The sequence below is a fragment of the Chelonia mydas genome, chromosome 1 (genome assembly GCF_015237465.2).
Source record: "Chelonia mydas isolate rCheMyd1 chromosome 1, rCheMyd1.pri.v2, whole genome shotgun sequence".
Lineage (NCBI taxonomy): Eukaryota > Metazoa > Chordata > Testudines > Cheloniidae > Chelonia > Chelonia mydas.
In genome coordinates, this window is record NC_057849.1 from 235,897,523 (window position 1) to 235,920,991 (window position 23,469).

Here is a 23,469-nt window from a genome sequence, read left to right on the forward strand (position 1 = left end):
TCTGAGATTCAATCTAGTGAGCAGTGTCAGTGTCCCTTTGTTCTACAAAAGCACATTAAACAGTCATTCTGCATCTGCTGAGCCGGTCGTTGAATCTTTCCTTGGTGCTGTTGAGTTGGCCAGTGGTTGGTGTCATGAACCAGGGGAGCAAGAGATAGGCTGTGTCCCCCAGGATCACTCTTTGCTTCCAATATCCGCAATAGTAACCCACCAGTCAGGAAAAAATGTCCCTGCTTGCAGCGTTTCGAAAAGTCCAGTGTTCTTAAAAATGTGTGTGTCATGTACCTTCCCTGACCAGCTAACATCAATATTAGTGAAAATGAGCCACTAGCACTTGCCTAACCGTGGAAAAGTATACCTTTCTGTTGATGTACTCCAGTGGCTAGGTGTGCTGGTGCCAGAATAGGGATATGCATGTTGTCGATCACCCCGCTGCAGTTTGGGAACCCTGTTGCTGCATGTCCGTCCACCGTTTCCTGTATGTCACAGTTCTGTGTAGCAGGAGACTCTTCCTGGCCTTACACACTTGGGTAGCAATGGCTTCCACTGTGGATTTCATAACTCCAAACTGATTTTCCACTGACCTGTAGCAATTCAGTGATCCTAGAAATCCGTTAGCCCTGGAAAAATGCAGAATTTTTGTTTTTACAGAGACGATTTAGTGTTTATATTTTGTGGGAAAATAACATATATTAACTATTAACTGAATGTTCCTGAAAATACCAGTGTCACTTATTCAGTGTGTACAACCTCCCCCTTTTGTGCTTGATTTTTGAATGCGCTTTTAATTTACATAGCTAAACATACTCAACTAAAATGCATGAAAACATGTAGCCTCTATATGCTGGAAGCATCTCAAATTTCACTTCAACATCCAGACGTGAGTAATTAAAGTTATGAAAAGATGCCAAAAAAGTTAAAAATTACCCCTAAAGACCGTGTCACTGAGTTTGGCAAGGACAAATTTCATATTGATGATGATGTGCTTTTTTGTACTGTATGCAGCAAGGCTGTAGATTGCATTCGAAGGTAGACAATTGTAGAACACGTGGAAAGTGCTAAACAAACTGAACGAAAAGAAACAAAAAAAAAAGGGGGGGGGAGTGAAGGGTTGGAACAGCAGGGCCACTAACAATGAAGAAACAATGCACTGTGACTAGATCATTCCAGCTTTTACAACTACCTACCTACAACTACCTAGCATGAATACAGACATAGAAGTATATGGTATATGTAACCAATACAAATTGCAATTCTATTAATTTTATTGTATTATAATGATTGATGGCACTGGTAGGCTTTGAACTTGCTTAAAAATTTGAAATATATCAATAATGTGTTCAGCTGATATATGCGCGCGCGCGCACACATGTACTGTGGTTAGGGAAACCGAAATTCGGTGTTTCACTTAAATCATGGAAAAACGTATTTTTATGGTGTTTTTTTTTCAGAGAATTTTGATTTTTTTATTGCAGAAAACTAGGATCCCTGCTCATCACAATCCAAGTTATAGTAGTATTGATTCAAGCTCAGCAAATACAAGAGAATCATGTGCACTTTATTAGCAATGCTCATGAGAATTGTCCTGAGCTCTGCATGACCCAAGCTTCTGTCAGAGAGAGAGGAGAGACCGAAAAGTGCCATGCAGGACTCTGGGAGGTTTTTTTTTTGTTGGTTTTTTTTTTAAAGGCTCAAAAATTGTGGGCTGTGCAAAAGTATAATGGGATGGAGAACATGGCATGGGGGGAACCTGACCATGATGAGTATGGGCAGTGCTAACACAAGTTCCCAAGTATGTGTGGGCTGGAACAATGTACAAATGTCAGCAGCTGTATGCCAGCTTAACCTGCATTGTCTGAACTGTGTAGTGTAGATGTGGCCTGACAAAAAATGAAAGGGAGTAAGTATTATTATTTCCAGTTGTTAGATGATTATCTGAGGTACAGAGCTTAGGTGGCTTGCCCAAGGTCACCAAAGGAAGTGTGTGGCAAGGCTGGGGGTTGAACCCAGATCTCCTGAATCTGAGGCCTGTTCTACGTAGGTTGGTCTAGCTGTGTCACTCGGGTGTGAAAAACTCAGACTCCTGAGAGATGTAGTTACGCCGACCGAAGCCCCAGTGTAGACACCGCTAGGTCGATGGAAGAAGTCTTCCCTCCCAAGAGCTACTGACTCTTGAGAGAGTGGAATAACTACAGTGACAGAAAAACCACTTCTGTCATTACAGAAAGCATCTCCACTACTGTGCTACAGCTCCTTAGCTGTGCCACTGCAGAATATGTACTGTAGACGAGCCCCCAGTCCAGGGTCATAACCGCAACACCAGCTTTCCTCTCTAAGGGCTTGTCTACACGGCCACTTACAGCGCTGAAACTTTCTTCGCTCAGGGATGTGAAAAAACGCACCCCTGAGCGATGCGAGTTTAAGTGCTGTAAAGTGGCAGTGTAGATAGTGCTGGGAGCTACTCCCCTTATGGAGGTGGGTTTAGCCCAGTGCTGGAGCCGCAACTACACAGCCATGTTAAAGCAATTAGCGTATGCCCTTAGTCTGTTAGGCCCCAATCAGGCTTTCTTACAATAGATGTTCAGAGATCACTCCATTTTAGAGCATCAAGACAACAGTTTTGGACCTTGGTTTGTCACATGAATGGTGATTTTTTTTTTAGGCAGCTTTGTTTAACATTCTGTTAATCGGGGCAGTTTCCGTAGACGCACCCCACACATGCTCCAGGCTAAGGGTTTTAATGCTTTTTAGCCTTGTGTTGTGGATGTGACCAAAGCACGATAGAAATGTTTTAGCCTGAAGTACTTTTAAACCACGCTTAAAAACACTTCGCAAAGGGTAGTTTTATTGTGAGAGTAGGTGTCACTGTTGGCCTTATCTATGCTGGATACAGTGAATAGCCTCCAGCATTCCTAAGTTCAGCAACTACTTTAAAAGCCATGCTTTATACCATTTATGCCATGCTGCAAACCAGACTGAATCACTTTGTGCTTGCGGTGCTAGTGTAAGTGAGAAGTGCTGATGAACTAGCTTGCACAAATTAATCAGTCCTGCCGTTGTCCTACGTCGGGCATTGTGCGTGCACTGTTTTTACTCTGCCGCTGTATGTGTGAACCTCAGAACAGCCAATGGCTTGGTGGTTCCAGCACTCAGTTGAGTGGGGGAGAAATCCAGGTTCAAGTCCCTGCTCTGAACCAGGCACAGCAAGGACTTGCATCTGGGGGTGTCTCATATCTCAGGTAAATGCCCTGGGAATAATTCCTGACGAGCTCTACTGCCTTGAATAACTTGCCCGTGTAGATGATCCCACAGTGAATGGAGTTCTCTTCTGCAGTGATGGCTTCACTCAGCTTGTTTACTCATCCCCTTTTTGCCTGTGGCTCACTGTCTCCATTCCTCCACTGGGTATTTACCACCAGTATATTTATTTCTGTGTACGTGCTCTCTCTGGCATCGCTCCCTGCTGGAGCTGCCTCACTACTCATTACAGACACCCTGAAGCCAGTTTGAAAGCTGTTCTGCATTTTTTAATAAAAGCCTTAGAACGCTTGGCTCTATTAATAAACTACCAAAACCTGACCTTTTTCAAAATCCGCATTCCAGCCAGACTAAGAGCAAAATTGTATCTCTGACATCAACAGATGACAGCTGAAAGATTTGCCTTGCTAATCTTCATATACTGAAGAGAAAACTGTAATAGATCGGGTTAGTTTTGAATATTTTTTTTTTCTTTTTTACATAAAATAATGTGGTGACTCCGAGTCTAGTTCTCAGAACACAGCTGTCCCTGTTATAAAATGACTGTCACGTTCATCACTTACTGGCAGTTTGTGGCAGTGTCTGCAGAGAGACCAGGATTTAATGGACATTGACTGACCCTCATTCGCTTTCCTATAAAGTGGTTCGTCCAGATGGGGGTAGGAACATGTTGGTGTGACTGGGTGGGAATCTGCCACGGCTGCTCATTTGAAAAAGGAGAACTTTTAACACCTTCCACAAGCACTTCAATGAAAGAAAATTCTCAGAAATACAAACCTCCTGACAATCAGCCTGGTTCAGTCTGTTTGCAACTTTATTATTTAAAAAAATAAATCCAGATCGGAACTATCAGACAGAAAAATGCTCTTTTTGCGCACCTATCCCCTAGCTCCAGGGCCAGAGAGGCTGACAACCCCTTACTCGCCAGCTCCCATAGTTGGGAGATGGAGGAGGAGAGGGGTGCTGAGCAGCCAGCTCTCTCTCAGCCTTTCCACCAATCAGGCTCTTAGCAGTTGGCGGAAAATGAAATTGACAAGAGGCTTCTGGGTGGACAGCCAGGAAGCCAAAAAATTCCTTTTTGGTCTGGAATGGAATGCTTCTGGAAATCCGTTTTAAATTTGTTTATATTTAAAGTTTTAAGAAGTTTAAACAGTAGGCAAGTTAGACAAATGTTTAGCCAAAATGTTTATTTTCACTTGTACTAACTTGAAAATCTGTTTTCTTTTTGTTGTAAATGTGTTAAAACAGTTACTCGTGGTCCAGCTTTGACTTCATTTGCCACCCGTGATGCTAACTTTATAGATTCATTATAGTGGTCCTTATATATGATTGGGAAGGGATAACTCAGTGGTTTGAGCATTGGCCTGCTAAACCCAGGGTTGTGAGTTCAATCCTTGAGGGGGCCATTTGGGATCTGGGGCAAAAATTGGGGATTGGTCGTGCTTTGAGCAGAGGGTTGGACTAGATGACCTCCTGAGTTCCCTTCCAACCCTGGTATTCTATGATTTCTCCCCCTCATTTTAGTAAGTATTCATCAGAACTCTCTCTGAAAAATCTGAAGATCAATATAGTTGCTGAATTTGTAAAAATAAGCCATTTCTCATTAAATGCAATCCTCAAAATACCAGAGGACTGGAATGTTATACAGATTACTTTTTAAGTGAACCTAAAGATCCCGAAAATGAACAATTGGCCTTATTTTAGATTGGGTTTGGAGGGGAAACTTTAAAACCTTCATTATAAATAGAACACTTAAACACACAGAGGAAAGGGCCAAATCAATGGCTAAGAGATGGGAAGCAATGTGAAAGAATAAATGGCCAATTCCCAATGTGGAAAGAGGTTAATAGTAGCATGACCTAGGGATCTGTACTAGATGTAGTAGTGTTCAGTCTATTTATTGATCTGGGGAAAAAAGAGTAAATAGCATAGTAGTAAATTTTGCTGAGAGCACACAGTGTTTTAACTTACTCAAGTAGAGAGATGATTTTGAGACCCTTTTAGGGTTTAATTACTAATTAATTATATAACACTCCAATATAGCAGGTAAAATTAATTAAAGACAAATTCAAGGTAATGCACTCTAGAAAGAACAGTTTAAAACAGTGAAACACACTGTTGGAGTCTGAATTGTACATTTTCAGGAAAAAGGTCTAGATGTGAACATCTCAGTGAGGAACACTGCTCAAGGTTTAAAAGATTAAAAAACTGTTTAAATTCTATGACAAAATACAGAAAAAATAAGAGATACTGTTTCATTCCTTTATTTGATTACATGTAATGGTCTGTTCTAATGTTCAATACTGTGTTTAGCTTTGATAGCCTCATTTCAAACGGGATCTATCAGAGTCAGCAAATTATCTGAGAATGATGATGAAAGTTGCTACAGTTACAGTGGGATTCCATATAGGGAGAGATTAAAAAGAGTAAGGACCAGTTGGTGCAATCCACTGAATGAAATAAAATTTCACAGGTGTAACTGAGATAGGAATTTGATCCAATTTGGTCTAAATTAAATTTGTTTTGAATGGAAAGAAGAGTAATAGGAAGATTTTATGCAGATACAAACTAATGAGTTGTATAGGTCAGTCAATTGCTTCCTTTACCTCATAAAACAAGAAAGAGAAGCTCATTTAAAAAAAAAAAAAAAAAGGGCAGCAAACTAAAATGGATAGAAGCAAGTTCTTTTTACACAATCTATAACTAATCTATGGAACTCAATGCTTCAGCATATTAAGGAAAACTTCATATGAAGTTTCAATAAAAGATTAGACATTTTTCTGAATTAAATACAGGAGCAGTTACACTAACTATGTAAAAAATAAGGATTAGCAATCCTTAGTGTTTAAAGGTCTAACCTGAATGCAAACTGTGCTTGGAAGTAATTTTCCATATGGTATAGTAAAGCAAATTATGCTTACTGCAGAAATGGGGTTTTGCCACCTTCTAAAACATTAACTTTCAGATACAAGATACTGATATAGATGGAGCCATATGTTCTGTATTGGTATGGCAATTCCCATATTCCTAAGTAACGGTCTGTTCCCTTTTAGTAGCATTTGCATAATCAGTACTTGTTTTGGCTATTTCCCACAGATCAAGGGGTCTGTTTTTCCCACTTATCCATCGATACATTGAAAGTTTTCAAATTAATATAAATCCTCCATGTGCAAATGGTAGAATATCCTTCCTAATACTTTGGATGATGATTTCTCTGTGTTTATAGGATCATGAAATCCAGTGTTATTTCAGTCTCAATTTTGACTTGAAAGGATACATTTAATGCCTTGTCTACACTGCCACTTTACAGCGCTGCAACTGTCTCGCTGGGGGTGTGAAAATACACGTCCGTGAGCACTGCAGGTTTCAACACTGTAAAGCACCATTGTAGACCATGCACCAGCGGTGGGAACCACGCTCCCAGCGTTGGGAACTGCTCCCCTCGTGGGGTGGGTTTTTTACAGCTTTGGGAGAGCTCTCTTCCAGTTCTGGTGCTGCAACTACACAGCCACGCAGCAGCACTTTAATGTTGCTAGTGAAGACATATACAAATTAAAGGCATTTACAGCCTTCCAGCCAGTGTAGGCCTACTGCTTTACAATGGTTATCTCAGGCCCAAACCACTGTTTTACCTAACTCCCTTTAAATTTAAACTTTCAGAATGTTCCCACCAATGGATTTTAAACCCCACTGTTTTTAAACAGGTCTCCTTAGATGATGATATTGGTTAATTATAAGTAGACGTGATGTAGCTATTTAGTTGATACATTTTATAAATTGAACAATATAGCTATTAACTTAAACAAAAACAACAACAAAAAAACCCATTTCAAATTGGTGTTTTTGGTTTGAAATGAAGCATATTGAATAAGCCAGTTAGCCTTTTAGAAAAAGTGGTAGAATTTTTCTTAAGTTTAAATATCACTGTTTTTGTCGACTACTTTCCTTTATTTGAGAAGTTTTTATAAAAGAATATTAAATCAAAATAGATGCTATTAATTTACCTACACTGTTCTATGTTTGGACAGTGCCTAGCACAAAGAGGTCCTGGCCTGTGACTGGCAGCCCGAGGTGCTGTACCACTGCAAATAATAATCGAACTTATTGGTTCCCTTTCCTCCCTAATTTGAGATGTACTGTATTTTTCCAAGTGTATTTTACAGCTATAACAAACCTATATATTGTACAATACATTCATTTCATATGTTGTTTTTTTCTCCTCTAGATTGTTTCCCTGAGTGAGTGAAGACCAGAATGAATGGACATATTTCAAATACCCCTCCTAGTGTATATGGAAGTTACTCTTCTCAAATAAAGTAAGTCTCTTCCCTCACTGTCTGTTACCTGCGCCCTGCACACCCAAAAAAAGTTTTATGTTTTTTCCATTTGTATTTAAGTTTCAGATGTTGAGAGTAGTAATAATCAAAATCTTGAAAAGTTTTTTTTTTTTAATTCGTCTCCTGAAAAAATATGCAGAGTTTCTGTAAGAGACGTTTCAGTTTCTGTACTACATAACCAAAGTGACACATGACATCCATATATGTCATTTTTTAATTAATTTTGGTGGTTATAATTTTAAATCTGTATTGTTGAATAATCTCTTCAGGCTGTCTGCAACACGGAGATATGTCATAGTATCAATAAGATATTTATTTCCTTAAAGCTGTCATACTAGTTTGTCTGGAAAGTGAAATGGTTGGGTCGATGCTGAACCCACGTGTTAGTTAATCTCATTTTTCAAAGCCTAAACTGATCTTTACATGGGTCAGAAAATATTTTTTTTCCTATGTACATTACTGTACAATTAATGTTCTATGTTATTGGTTGAGGGTTGTTGGCTGCCAGCTGCCTTTTTCTGAGACATAGGATATTGCAGAGTATCAGACTTGATATACCACTAACATAGTCTTATCTAACCTAGGACAAGACAGGCTATGTTTCTATGGGGATGGAATTTACATTATCGATACTTCCAATGTTGTTCCTTATTTAAGTTGAGGCCACATATAATTCGTTCTTGTTTTTACACAGTGAGGACATTGCTTGCCCTTTCCTTCTAGCCTTCGGCAGTCAGATACTCTTTCTTCTGTCTCTTTTATAAGTCAGAAGTAGTAGTGAGTTAAGCATAGAAGAGAAGGTAAAATCCCACCAAAATAAAAAAAAAATTCTGGTATTTATCATGTGTTTTCTGAAAGATGTGCTCGAGTGCAAACAGAAATAGTTTTGGGGAACTTCTGTGACCTGTGTAATGCAGGAAGACAGGCTAGCTAATCACATTTCTGGCTAATTTCTGGCCTTCAAATCTATGAAATTATGAATCTATTTTATTATTATTTGTGTTGTGGTAGTACCTAGCAGCCCCAGTCATGGACCAGGACCCCGTTGTGCTAGGCACTGTACCAACACAGAACAAAAAGATGATCCCTGCCCCAAAGAGCTTACAATCTGAGTAAATCATGCATAGTTATGTATGTACATGAGGTGGGGTGTTCATTCTCATTGTCCTTGCAGGAAGTACTGTTGTATACATATGTGTTATATGTATTTGAAAATTTTTACAAAGCTCAGATATTTTCAGCAAAAGATACCAAATAAATCTATAAATAGACTAACCACACACCTTTTCTTCTAGTGGATATGGTTCACCAACGTTTGCTCAGGCGGAGAGGGAACAAAGTTCGAAAGCAAGTGCAAAGGCTATTTATGGTAAGCCTTGCTTAATAGATTCTGGATTTGTCATTTAAACCGTGACTTTTTAAGTGTTGCAAAAATATATATAAATATATTTAATATTTATTTGAAATTGGTTTGTGTCTGAGTTAAAGCTAACTGAGCTAAAGAATAAGTTTTGTTCTTAATATAAAGTTGGCTTCTAACTGCTTACCTTTAACCATTCTTACAGTATTTATTGCAATAATGAATTGAAGAATAGTATGGTGGCAAGGCACATGAGAGATAATCAGGAGATCTGGAGCCTATTCCCAGCTGTGCTACACACTTTGGGTGGCAACTTAACCTTTCCGTTTCTCAGTTTCCACATTTGCAAAAAGGAAAGAATATGTATCTGCTTTTCAGAGATGGTGTTAGGAATAATTAGTTACTGCTTGGAAAGTTCTTTCTGTTCTTTGGATGGAAGATACTGAAGTAAAGTGTTATTACTATTTATTGGAACTAACTACCATGGGGTATATAAAGAAACTCTGTCAAGGTTAACAGGCTCAACATCTGCCTCCTTTGGATTATGGTTTAGTGGTTAGAGTTGGAGACTGGGAGTCTGGACCCTGGGATTCTATTCCCTGAGCTTTGTAACTTTGAACAAGTCAATTAGTCTTTCTGTGTCTTGTTTTTTTTCCCATCTGTATGTTAGGTAGAAAACTTTCTGCCAAGAACTGCCTGATCCCTAAAGCAGTATATATTTCAGGGCCCTGCCATAGCCTACCCCTGAAAAGAAGCCTTATGATATTGATAATCTAGGGTTTTCTTCCCTCTCTCTGTTTCTACACATGAATCATAGAAACATTTTTCCTATAAAATGTTAGAATGTTGGCTACCAGAGTAAATGGAGGAGAAGCCATTTAGAGTTATACCTGTCTCGTGTATATAGAGTGAAGCATAATTCATTGCCCAGAATCAGTTCGGATGCTGTGTTTCATGTACTAGTGTAAGCATAAGATTTAAAATACTAAGGCTCTTTTGTTACCCCAGGATTAGCTCATGGCAGGGCCATCACATCTCTCTCCATCCTCCTTAGGCAGATGGATAGAGTTTGACTCTTGCACATGTCTCCCTCAGATGTCACCTTAACAAGGGACTTTCTGCCTGTTACATTCTAAATGTAGAATTAAATATACTATTTAAATGTTGAGTAGAGGTACAATGATCTCAACATTGTGTAAAAATTAAAACAAGCATCTCTTAACTTGTTCTGACATCCAGAAGGAGGTTTGAGGCAGACCAACTGGGTAAAGATAAAAGGGGAAAAAAGATAGAGGTGACCTCATGGTGGGAGTGTACTACAGATGACCAGATCAGGAAGAGGAGAAGGATATGGCATTTCTAGAACAAACAACAAAAATATCCAAAACACAAGCTCTGGTAGTCATGGGGGACTTTAATATCCTGACATCGGTTGGAAAAATAATACAGCAAAATAAAAATTTTCCAACAAGTTTTTGTTTTAGAAAATGGCAGAACTAGCGGACAGCCACTTCAGACTTGATTCTGACCAATAGGGAGGAATTGCTAGTGAGTCTGTAGGTGGAAGGCAATTTGAGTGAAAGTCATCATGAAATGATAGATTCCATGATCCTAAGGAAAGGAAGGACTCAGAACAGCGGAATAAGGACAATGGACTTCCAAAACAAACTTCAACAAACTCAGAAAATTTATACGTAAGCTCCAGGGGAAGAAAATCTAAGGGATAAAGAAGCTCAGGAGAGTTTCAATAAAACAATATTAAAGGTAGAACAGCAAACTGTTATGTTGCAAAGGAAAGATAGGAAGAGGACAATATGGCTCCAACAGAGCTGCTTAATGACCTGAAAATCCAAACGGAATCCTACGAAGAACAGAAACACGGACAAATCATGAAGGAGGAGAACAAAAAATAGCAGAAGCATGCAGGGACAAAATCAGAAAGGCTAAGGCACAAAATGAGTTTCACCTAGCAACTGACATAAAAGGCAGTAAGAGGAGGTTATTTAAGTACATTAGGCATGTAGGAGAAGGGACATGCAGGTCCTCTATTCAGTATGGAAGGAGAGATAACTGGTGGCATCAAAAAGGCTAAGGTGTTTAATACTTGTTTTGCATCAGTCTTCACTATAAGGGTCAATGGTGACTAGATACTCAACACAATATTAACAAGGGGGAAGGAAGGCAAGCTGAAATAGTGAAAGAACAGGCTAAAGAATATTTACATAAGTTGACAGGAACAAAACTTTGTTCAATATGATATCGGAGTACACGTCTGTGTTTGAAGACCAACTCAGAAAAAACTGAAGTTAATGCAAGTAGGGAAGGTGGAAGAAGAGGTGTTGACTGAAGTTGCAGGAGAGAACCTGAATCAGAAGAAAGTGTCTGTACACTAGGGAAGTACACTTACATAGGAGAGAGATCTGGATAGTTGAGAAGAACCACCCAGTTTGCCTGGGCAGCAGTGAAAAATGTGACTGGAGTATTGTGGGACTGACAAGTAACAAAATGGAAGGAAAAGTGTGTGCTGCATGTGTTTATCCCTGCCTGTCTTATGGTTTTGAAAATGGAGGGTCTTACAGAGATGAAAGAAAACAAGATATAGGTAACAGAAAATAATATACTGAGGAGAATGACTGACTGACAGACAAGTGGATGGTAGACAGTGTGTGCATGGAGGAAATTAGGGGGAAGATCAACTCTGTGATAGGCTGCAGAGTGCACATTTCAGTGGGCTGCACATGTGATAAGAATGGGAGAAGAATGACCTGCAAAGAGAGCCTGGGAAGAAAAGGACAGCAAGAAAGGAACTGGAAGACCAAGGATAGGATGAAAAGAGTCTGTTAAGAGATGTTTGAAGACAAAGGGAGTGGAACTCCAAGACCTATAAATCTGTGCCAACTAGTGGAAGGGCGGTGTAGAATTTTGGACATGCCTTTAAAAAGGGGAACAATGAGGACCTCAGGCTAAATGGTCCATAATTCCAAACTTCCATACCTGGAAAGATATTGGAACAAATTATTAAACAATCAACATATAAGCACCCAGAGGATCATAGGATTATAAGGAATTGCCAGCATCAATTTGTCAAGAACAAACCATTCCAAACCACTAACTTCCTTCTTTGACAGGGTTACTGGCCTAGTGGATGAGGGGGAAGCTGAAGATGTGATTTATCTCAATTTTAGTAAAGATTTTGACACAGCCCCTCGTGATGTTCCTATAAGCAAACTAAGGAAATGTAGTCTAAGTGAAATTACTATAAGGAGGGTGCACAGCTGGTTGAAAGATTGTTCTCAAAGAGTAGTTATCAGTGATTCAGTGTCAAACTGGAAGGACACATCTAGTGGTTTCTGCATGGGTCAGTGGTGGATCTGGTACTATTCAATATTTTCATTAATGATTGGATAACTGAGTTATGAGTGTGCTCATAAAATTTGAATGACACAAAGCTGGGAGGGGTTGCAAGCACTTTGGAAGATAGTATTAGAATTTAAAATTACCTTGAGAAATTAGAGAATAGGTATGAAATCAGCAAGGTGAAGTTCAGTAAAGACAGGTGCAAAACACTACAGTTAAGCATTAAAACTCAAATGCACAATTACAGATTGGGCAATAACTAGCTAGTGGTAGTACTGCTGGAAAAAAATCTGGGATCACCAATTGAATATGCATCAACAATGTGGTACAGTTACAAAAAAGGGTAATACCATGTTATCAATAGGAGTGTTGTATGTTAGACATGGGAGGCAATTGTCCTGCTTTGCTTGGCACTGGTGAGGCCTCAGCTGGAGTATTGTGTCCAATTCTAGGTGCAACACTTTAGGAAACGTGGTTAAACTGGAGAGAGTCTGGAGGAGAGGAACAAAAACAATAAAAGATTGAGAAAAGCTGATCTATGAGGACAGGTTAAAAAATCTGGGTATGTTTAGTTTTGAGAAAAGAATACTGTGGTGGGACCTGTTAACTGTCCAATATGTTAAGGGCTGTTATAAAGAGGATGGTGATCAATGGTTCTTCATGTTCACTAAAGGTGGGACAAGTAGTAATGGGCTTAATCTTCAGCTATGGAGATTTAAGATAGCTATTAGGAAACCCTTTCTAACAATAAGGGTAGTTAAGTTCTGGAACAGGCTTCCGAGGAGAGCTGTGGAATCCCTGTCGCTGGAAGTTTTTAACAAGAGGTTAGACAAACACCTGTCAGGGACTGTCTAGGTTTAGTTGGTCCTGCCTCAGTACAGGGAGCTGGACATGATGACCTCTTGAGGTCCCTTCCAGTCCTGCATTTCTATTAACATAGCTCAAGTACAGTTCCTTTTATTTTAATACTAAATTCCTTAGTGATCCTTTTTAAACAGGAATTTCTGCATCCTGTATGCACTCCCTGGACAAACAAATCACACATAATTAAAACGTTAGGAAGTAGGTAAGAAAACCCAGTAAGACAAGTGTTGATCAAAGTTATGTTTAACAGAACATTTTTTATGTGACCAGGACACATCTTTACTCTTCTGGCTGTCTTCCCAGCTCTGTATTATCACCCATTCATTTTAAACTAAGAAGTGTGGCAGAATCAGCATAATTCTCTACAAATGTAGACTTCGTTCTTTGTCTTGAAGTGCTGTATCTTCCTGAGTTTTTATTTCAAACACAATAGGTAATTTCAGGTATGGAATTTTTCATTTATGAAAAAAATAGGAGCCATGTGGGTGGATTTGAGATTAGTGATGGACAGAAGAGGCTTTCGTCTCTAAATATCTTAGAATCCAGCCCAGATTAGTATTAATTGACAGTTATCATATAATTGCTATTTGGTGGCCTATGTAAAATGACAGGTTTCAGAGTAGCAGCAGACTACACATGCCAGGGTTTTTTAACCTCCCCTCATAGGTTGGGGTTTTAAAACCATTTATTTTTGTTTCTCTCCTCTGCACTCTCTCCAATTATTCCCTCTTTCCTAAAGTGTGGCGCCCAGAATTGGACACGCTACTCCATCTGAGGCCTCACCAGTGTTCAGTAGAGTTGGCCAATTATCTCCCATCAATTACTCCAGAGATCTTATACTAACTTTTATACATGCTTTGTTTTTTCATCCTCACATGGGTCATCAACAGAATTTGAACCCATCCTTCCCATTGCTACAGAGACCTCTTCTACTTCAACTGTAGAAGTTGGACCCAACTTGGTACTTCTGTTTTGTAATTCTGGGGGGCGGTCAGGGTTGAAAGAATAGGCCAGGGGTAGGCAAACTTTTTGGCCTGAGGGCCTCATTGGGGTTCCAAAACTGTATGGAGGGCTGGGTAGGGAAGGCTGTGCCTCCCCAAACAGCCTGGCCTCTGCCCCCTATCTGCCCCCTCCTACTTCCCGCCCCCGACTGCACGCCTCAGAACCCCCGACCCATCCAAGCCCCCCCCGCTTTTGTCCCCTAACCACCCCCCGGGACCCCATGCCCCTAACGGCCCCCCCCCGGGACTCCCACGCCTATCCAACCCCCCATTCCCTATCCCCTGAGCGCGCCCCCCCCCGAATCTCTGCCCCATCCAACCCCCCCGCTCCCTGTCCTCTGACTGCCCCCCAGAACCCTCTGCCCCTTATCCAACCCCCCTGCTCCTCTTCCCCCCTCCCCCCCCCTTACCATGCCGCTCAGATTACCAGGACTGGCAGCCGCACTGCCCAACCAGAACCAGCCATCCCGCCACACAGTCGAGAGCACCGGGGCAGGCCGGCGGCTCTTGCAGCCGGGCTGTCTGGTAGGAGCTTGCAGCCCCGCCGCCCAGAGTGCTGGCGGCACGGCGAGCTGAGGCTGTGGGGGAGGAGGACAGCAGGGGAGGGGCTGAGGGCTAGCCTCCCCGGCTGGGAGCTCAAGGGCCGGGCGGGATGGTCCTGCAGGCTGGATGTGGCCCGCGAGCCGTAGTTTGCCCACCTCTGGAATAGGCTATCCTGGCCCCATAGACACAGGGCACCTCTTGCTCTGAGAACTGCACCCACTCTATCTCTTTCCCCACCCCCCTCCATCCATATCATGCCCTGCCTCAGGAAAATGCTTGATCCAAAAGGCCCAATCAGCATAATCCTTTTGGCCCTGTCCCTTATCCAAAAGGGCAGAGAGCATTTTGAATCTGTCTAGTTCTTTCAGCACTGCCTACCTGAGAGAAATTTGTCTCGCTAACCATTGTGTGGTCTGTCTAATATTTCTGTAACTCTCCTGGTGTGTGTCTACATGCATGTGTGGTCCCAGCAGTGCGCAGTTCTCGCAACCCCTGTTTGGATTGCCATCAAGCCTATCTCCACTGCTGCAGCACAGACGGAATAGCCCCATCAGTGAAAATAGTCCCCCTCCTCCCCCGCCAGGGCACCTGTACATCTGGGCATATCTCACCTATCAATTCCCTGCCATGGCAGGGGCCTCGGGCATTGGTGGTACCCTGGTCTCTCCTGTTCTCTACCTGTGGCACACAGTTTCCTGAGAACTGAAATATTTTGGCCTAACTAAAGTCTTTGGTTTCAGAGTAACAGCCATGTTAGTCTGTATTCGCAAAAAGAAAAGGAGTACTTGTGGCACCTTAGAGACTAACCAATTTATTTGAGCATGAGCTTTCGTGAGCTACAGCTCACTGCTGTAGCTCACGAAAGCTCATGCTCAAATAAATTGGTTAGTCTCTAAGGTGCCACAAGTACTCCTAAAGTCTTTGGGTATAATATAGGGGTATCTGGATGAAATTTGATGGCCTGTGGTAAACAGGAGGTCAGACTGATCCAATGGCTCCTTCTAGCCTTAAACTCTATGAAACTGTGAAATAAGTGAAGGGTGGGGGACAATGCTTTTATTCTTTCTGTGTACCAGCCCTTATGGGGAGAAAGACTATGCACCATACATAGATTGCCCTGGGACTGAATAAGTGTTTCTAAGCAGTGGAATACGAGACATCAGGATTCCTGATTTCTGTTTCTTGCTCTGTGAGCTGAATGTTTCCTTATGGTTACAGAAAGCATAGCTAAAGGTAACATCACTCCTGTCTGGCTCATCTGTTGGAATGGAGCCTGGGACCTCTATATGTAGAAACATAGCCTTTACCACTTGAGCTAAAGAACATGATGTGGCTTAGTATGAAAGTAATATCAGAATCATAGACATCATATGTGGTCTAGCCACTAGAGGGTGACACAGAGCCACACTGTTCGTATGGGTGGCACAGGCCCCTAATTTGTCACGTTCCTTCAGAAAGACTGTTTGGCAAAGTGGTTGAGACTTGACAGTTCTATTAGAGTCCTGGATTCTGTTCATAGCTCTTCCTGAAGGGACCTTGTGCAAGCTCTTGCTTATCTTAACTTTGAAACTGATGAGTGATAGCTACCCCTTAAAGTATGAAACTTTGGTTCACAGTAAGTTGTGAAGGGCACAAAAATATTAACAGCAGTCAGTAAGTGAGCTGGGACTAGAACTCTTGAGTCTTTGGGCTTGCAATTGAGTGTACCTTCCACTGGGTTACAGGTCAGAGTGTAGGGGAGTCCCTCCCTCTTTCTTGTTTGCTTCCCCAAAATGGTATGAAGGCTATACCTTTTCCCATCATCACAAGATTGCCTGCAGCAGGGGCAAAAATCACAATAATTTCCGGAGAGTTGACAATACTAATGGAGTTTCCAAAGGCACGGATAACTGTAGACAAGTCCACATCAGAAGAAGAATTACAATCACATCTTACAGGTTTCAGAGTAACAGCCGTGTTAGTCTGTATTCGTAAAAAGAAAAGGAGTACTTGTGGCACCTTAGAGACTAACCAGTTTATTTGAGCATGAGCTTTCGTGAGCTACAGCTCACTTCATCGGATGCATAGCATATCGTGGAAACTGCAGAAGACATTATATACACACAGAGACCATGAAACAAAACTTCCTCCCACCTCACTCCCCCGCTGGCAACAGTTTATCTAAAGTGATCCTCAAGTAGAGCCATTTCCAGCACAAATCCAGGTTTTCTCACCCTTCACACACACATACAAATTCACTCTCCTGCCGGCAACAGCCCATCCCCCTTTGAAACCCCTCTTTATAATGCACATGATAATCAAGGTGGGTCACCTCCAGCACTAATCCAGGTTTTCTCACCCCCCCCCACCCCCCCTTTTTTCCAAAAACCACACACACAAACTCATTCTCCTGCTGGCAACAGCTCATCTTACAATGTGCACAGCAATAATCCAAGTTTAACCAGAACGTCTTGGGGGAGGTTTTGCAGGAAAAAAACAAGGGGAGACAGGCTACCTTGCATAATGACTTAGCCACTCCCAGTCTCTATTCAAGCCCAAATTAATAGTATCCAATTTGCAAATGAATTCCAATTCAGCAGTTTCTCGCTGGAGTCTGGATTTGAAGTTTTTTTGCTTTAAGATAGCGACCCTCATGTCTGTGATTGCGTGGCCAGATCTTAATCAGTGTTCTAATGTGTATTTGAGAAGATAGTTAGCAGACAGAGATTCAGCTAGGCACTCAGATACTATGGTGACGAATGTAATGTAAGCACCTGTTTTAGAGTAGAATAGTGAATCTCCTAGACAGTCAGAGAGCCCACACTATGAGTAAAGTGGTACAAAGATTTTACCTTAGGACATGATTTGATTTTTAGATCTATGCTGTTAAAATTCTTTTGATTAGACTTCTTCAGCTGTGGAGCATAATTAATAGATTGACTTAAATCTGTGTTTCTTTTCCTTAGCATCATAAAAAAAATATCGTAGGTAGCTATTGTTTTAGGCATTTCAACTGTTTAAATTACCCATGGTACTCGTGCTAAACTGCATTTCTGCAAGCTTAGTGTTTTGGATATGAACATGGTTTTAAAAGAAGGACTATGTGATTAAATAGAATAAGCTCAATGGTTTTGACACTTGTATTAATTCTGTCTGGCTGTGCCCGTTGTGGAGCCTTAATAACTCTCTTCATGCGTGGAGGGAACCGATGAGCTGGACCTGGGAAACAAGATGATTACACTGGAGAGTGAAAGCATAAAGGGAAAAGTGTTAACTTTCATTAAATCAACAACTTCCAGAGTTCATTCTCAAGAGTCACAGTGAGAAATATTCTTATTGAAATACCTTGCAATAGGCAGGCAAATGGCAAACACTTCAGTGTTGCTGTATGGCTGTCAAAATGATACTAGTGAATATTAATTAGTTACTTTAATTTCCACATTTGGATTTCATTCCAGTAAGCACATCAGAGAGTCGTACTTATTTAGTCTTAGGCAGAAAAACAGTGTGGCCTGAGCCTAAGAAATGTCAGTGTCAATCTTTTGGAGCTGCTGTAAGAGTTTCCAAAAGTGTATTAGTAGAAACGAGATAAAATTTAATTTAAGGCTCTACTGAGTTTTATGTAACATTTAACCAAATATCTGGAAGTGGTATTAGGACCAAGCCTAATTAGAAGCAGAAAAGTGGATAGAGCAATAAGTGATATTCATATACGTTATATTTGAAAATTTAGGATGAAATTCACTTCTATCTGGAGGGCCATCACAAAGTGAATGTGCTACTTTAAGTCCTATTTTTGACCAATTAAATGAGACTTAAGTATTGCACAGTCTTTGTGTTTCCCCTGTACACAGAGATTAATTTCAACCTTATTGCAGCAGAATGTTGGTATTAAAAAACATACCAATATCTACTCTCACCAAACCGAATTTCTTATTTAGATATTGCTTTCCTTATTCTGTTTTATTAGCTGACCTTTGCCAACACACATGTGTGGAGGGTGAAGGCTACAGATAGAAAATTTATTTTGATTGTACCAAACTTCTAGTCCATCCATAGCAGAATTAGTTTGGGTATTTTATAAATAATTTTTACTGTGTTAAATATGTATTTAATTAAAAAAAGAATCACTTAAGGAAATATTCAAACATTGAATTTGAAATCCAGGAAATTTATGGTAGACATAAATTAATGAAAAAGGAGAAAAGGGTTGTATTAATCAAATACTAGAAAATTCATTCGTCTTACAGACAGGCAAACGTATTATTACATCATGCAGTCATACTGGCCTCAAGAGTAGCTTCCTGAGGAGGGTGATGCAGTAATCCAGTCTGCAGGTTACTGTAGGAAAAACCATGAAAAAACTACATGTTGAAAAATTAATCCCTGACACTTGCAAATGAAAGGTTTTGGGGTTTGTGTGTGTGTGTGTTTAATGGGACATATCCTCTACATTTATCATCTTGATCTTGGTTAAGGGAAGATTTGGACCAACATTTTCAAATTCCTAAATGGATCTGATCGGTGAAATCTTGGAGGAATAGTCTGTCAAAATCTGCAGGTCTCTTGAAATCAAAATTCATTGTGAATTTCACTGGATATTTTGTTTAAAAAAGAAAATTGGGAGGGGTAAAGTTCCAACAATGTCGGGACATCCTACTTTGACATTTTTGGAATGAGACATTTTAGTTTTTTGTTTTGAAATGACTTTTTATATAATATAATACAAAATAAAAAGTTGACATCATAACAAGACTGTTGAAACAAAATGTTTTGATCAACCCTAAACTATTTATTAATGTTTTAAATTTCCTTCATAGAGAATTTCATAATTTTGGAGCAGGAGGGACCTCTGATGCCCAGAAGAAAGGGCATGAGAATAATTGCCCTAAGAGGGAAGTACAAAAGAGAATCTTCCCTGTGTGGAGAACTCTGATAATAGTGGAAGGGTATAACATGGAACTGAGAAGGACAAGTGCTAAAGGAGTGGAGTCTTGTGACAGGTTCTCTGAGTTGAGGTCCCTGCAAGGAGAGGCAGAGCTATTCTGCTGACTCTTGCTAATTTATGCTGGAAGCCAGACCATATAGGGCACATTAGCGCCAATCCAGAATATAAAGCTGTTTGTGTAGCCCTTTTTTGAAGGGAAATGCAAACTAGGGTCAGGGATTAAAGGGTTTTGCAGGTAGAACCCTTAGGCTGAAATTTAGATTCATAGATATTAAGGTCAGAAGGGACCATTATGATCATCTAGTCTGACCACCTGCACAATGCAGGCCACCGAATCTCACCCACCACTCCTGCAATAAACCTCTCACCTATGTCTGAGCTATCGAAGTCCTCAAATCATGGTTTAAAGACTTCAAGGTGCAGAGAATCCTCCAGCAAGTGACCCGTGCCCCATGCTACAGAGGAAGGTGAAAACCCCCCAGGGCCTCTTCCAATCTGCCCTGGAGGAAAATTCCTTCCCGACCCCAAATATGGCGATCAGCTGAACCCTGAGCATGTGGGCAAGATTCACCAGCCAGATACCCAGGAAAGAATTCTATGTAGTAACTCAGATCCCACCTCATCTAACATTCCATCACAGGCCATTGGGCCTATTTACCATGAATAGTTTAAGATCAATTAATTGGCAAAATCATGTTATCCCATCATACCTTCTCCTCCTTAAACTTATCGAGTTTAATCTTGAAGCCAGATAGGTCTTTTGCCCCCACTGTTTCCCTTGGAAGGCTGTTCCAGAACTTCACTCCTCTGATGTTTAGAAACCTTCGTCTAATTTCAAGTCTAAACTTCCCGATGGCCAGTTTATATCCATTTGTTCTTGTGTCCACATTGGTACTGAGCTTAAATAATTCCTCTCCCTCTCTGATATATTTATAGAGAGCAATCATATCTCCCCTCAGCCTTCTTTTGGTGAGGCTAAACAAGCCAAGCTCCTTGAGTCTGCTTTCCTAAGACAGATTTTCCATTCCTTGGATCATCCTAGTAGCCCTTCTCTGTACCTGTTCCAGTTTGAATTCATCCTTCTTAAACATGGGAGACCAGAACTGCACACAGTATTGCAGATGCGGTTTCACCAGTGCATCGTATAACAGTACAAACACCTCCTTATCTCTACTGGAAATACCTTGCCTGATGCATCCCAAGACCGCATTAGCTTCTTTCACGGCCATATCACATTGGCGGCTCATAGTCATCCTGTGGTCAACCAATACTCCAAGGTCGTCGTCCTCCTCCGTTACTTCTAATTGATGCGTCCCCAGCTTATAACTAAAATTCTTGTTATTAATCCCTAAATGCATGACCTTACACTTCTCACTATTAAATTTCATCCTATTACTATTACTCCAGTTTACAAGGTCATCCAGATACTTCTGTGTGATATCCCAGTCCTTCTCTAAATTGGCAGTACCTCCCAGCTTTGTATCATCCGCAAACTTTATTAGCACACTCCCACTTTTTGTGCTGAGGTCAGTAATAAAAAGATTAAATAAGATTGGTCCCAAAACTGATCCCTGAAGAACTCCACTGGTAACCTTCCTCCAGCCTGACAGTTCACCTTTCAGTATGACCCGCTGTAGTCACCCCTTTAACCAATTCCTTATCCACCTTTCAATTTTCATATTGATCCCCATCTTTTCCAATTTAACTAATAATTCCCCATGTGGCACTGTATCAAACGCCTTACTGAAATCTAGGTAAATTAGATCCACTGCGTTTCCTTTGATGTTTGATGTTTTCTACTGAAATTAACAAAAAAGGAAAACCTCAGGAAGTAGTTAATTCTGGACACTAATGTCTATTTCAAGAACGGAGACTGTCGCTCGTGAGCCTTCTTTATAGCTTTTCCTTCAGTCAACCCATCCTGAGCAGTCACTGTGAACTGGCTCTGAGAAAGACATAGTAATAAGCAACTGAGTTGGCCATGTCAGGGAAGGGAATGAAGCTTCCTAACCATTGATCTTTAAATGAGTATTTGAAAAAATTGTTGTCGGTGATGGCTACCAGTATTTAGGCGGAAATTGGGATGTATGTGTATTAGTAGCCAAATTTTGGAACAGCTCTAAGTATACAATATATTCTCTGGCAGATATTTTCCCTAAAGGTTGGGAAGTCTCAGTGCGGTAATTGTTTCTGCTAATGTGTTTAACCATCATTGAGAGAATAAGTGGGATCTGGTAGAATCTGTCTGATTTTGCCAGACAGAGTTGAGCAAATTGGGATTATATAATGCATGATGGAAAATACTGTAAGAGGACTTCTCCAATAGAATTCTTAATTTCTCCTTGTAATAGAACTTCAAGCTTTCTGCCTTTACTTCTGGAATGTGTATTATATCCGTTATCTAGCACCATACCAAATCATCTGTGAGGTAGTCTCTGCTGGGTGACTGGCCTCCCAAATATTTTCTGCAGAGTGCCCCTCGTAATTGAGATAGAGATTGCTATCAGGTGCTGCCAAACATCACACACATGTAGATATCTAAAAAATGGTGAGGAAACTCTGCTGGATCTGTAATGATAGTGAAGACAGTTGAGTGACGAATATAGATATTCGTAAGCTCTGCTTACAATTCTCTGATTTTTATAAACGGCTTTTTTTTTGTTCTGAGTAGAGTGTGTGCGCACACCACATGTTACTTTTTATATATATATAAAAAATATAAAAATATATATAAAAAATAAAGGTAACAGTGTAAAACTATTACCTTCCTGGGGCTGAAAACATTTCAAGTGGCATCTTGTCTACCGAGAGTGCTGTGCTGTTCTGTTGGATGGGGACATGTTCGTTGCTGCTGTCATACAGTGCTTTTGGAGGTACTATCTTTGCACTAAGGCCTAAGGTGTTTAGCAATTGTGCACACTAAAGATCATAGACCACCCTTTGGAAGAGCTGCATGTTGGCCTGTATCACCTTAAATGAAATGCAGTGTAACCACCATGCAAGCCAAAGTTTCTAATGTATAAGTATAATAGAGGCGTGTATTTTCATATTAATGAGTTTTGCAGACCTTACAGCAGATGTAAAATTTCTTGTCTGGTTTAATTTGGTGAAAGCAAAAACGTTAATCTATTTAACCTTCTGTTTGAAAAAGCCCAGCAGGTCAAGCTTTCAGTAAATCAGAATGTACAGTCATTTTTCTACATGTCCTCTTTCCTGTTGCACAACATCCAATTATTCATTTACAGCTAGTAAGTTAATACTGTTGCCCTGTCATCTTTGGGATGGAAATAATTATAGCTGTTGGGTTAAACCAGACATTGCTTTTTAATTCCCTTGTTTTGTTAGGAACAGATGGACTTTACTTCTTCAGATCATCGTCCAAACAAAAAAAGAAAGGTAGCAAATGAAATAGAAATGGTATATTGAGTGTTTTGTGGGGTGCGTGTGTGTGGTGTGTTTTTTTTTAAATACACTTCTGAAAATAAGTAATATGCTGCAGAAGCAAAAATATTAGTAACAGTTAAATTAAAGCATTAAATGTCAAGGACATTTGTATTGGTGTTTCTAAGTAATTCAGTTAGAGCAGATGATGGGGATTTTTTTTTTTTTTTTTTTTTTTTTTTTTTTTAAGAGTATGCCCTTGTGCCCCATCCTAAATGCATCTTCTGGTAATCCACAGTAGTCTGGTATTTGGTTGATTGTACTGCAGACTAATCTCACTAAAGCAAACTGAATAACTGTTGTTAGTTAATTGCCTATTTCAGTAAGCAACACTGGCCTTCTGGGAAAAATGACGGCTCTGTAACTGACTGCCTTCTGTGA

General features: G+C 40.4%; 1 protein-coding gene across 21 annotated transcripts in view; it reads left to right on the top strand.

Annotated features, from left to right (window-relative positions):
• EPS8 (epidermal growth factor receptor pathway substrate 8) overlaps positions 1-23,469 on the top strand; it is a 201,755-nt gene that overhangs the window by 114,189 nt on the left and 64,097 nt on the right. For all 21 annotated transcript variants that reach the window (XM_043539352.1, XM_043539386.1, XM_043539365.1 and 18 more), the window contains 2 exons: positions 7,484-7,574; positions 8,891-8,964. In XM_043539352.1, the coding sequence (XP_043395287.1) occupies positions 7,513-7,574; positions 8,891-8,964 (136 nt within the window). In that variant the 5' untranslated portion in view covers positions 7,484-7,512. The remainder of the gene's footprint in view (positions 1-7,483; positions 7,575-8,890; positions 8,965-23,469) is intronic.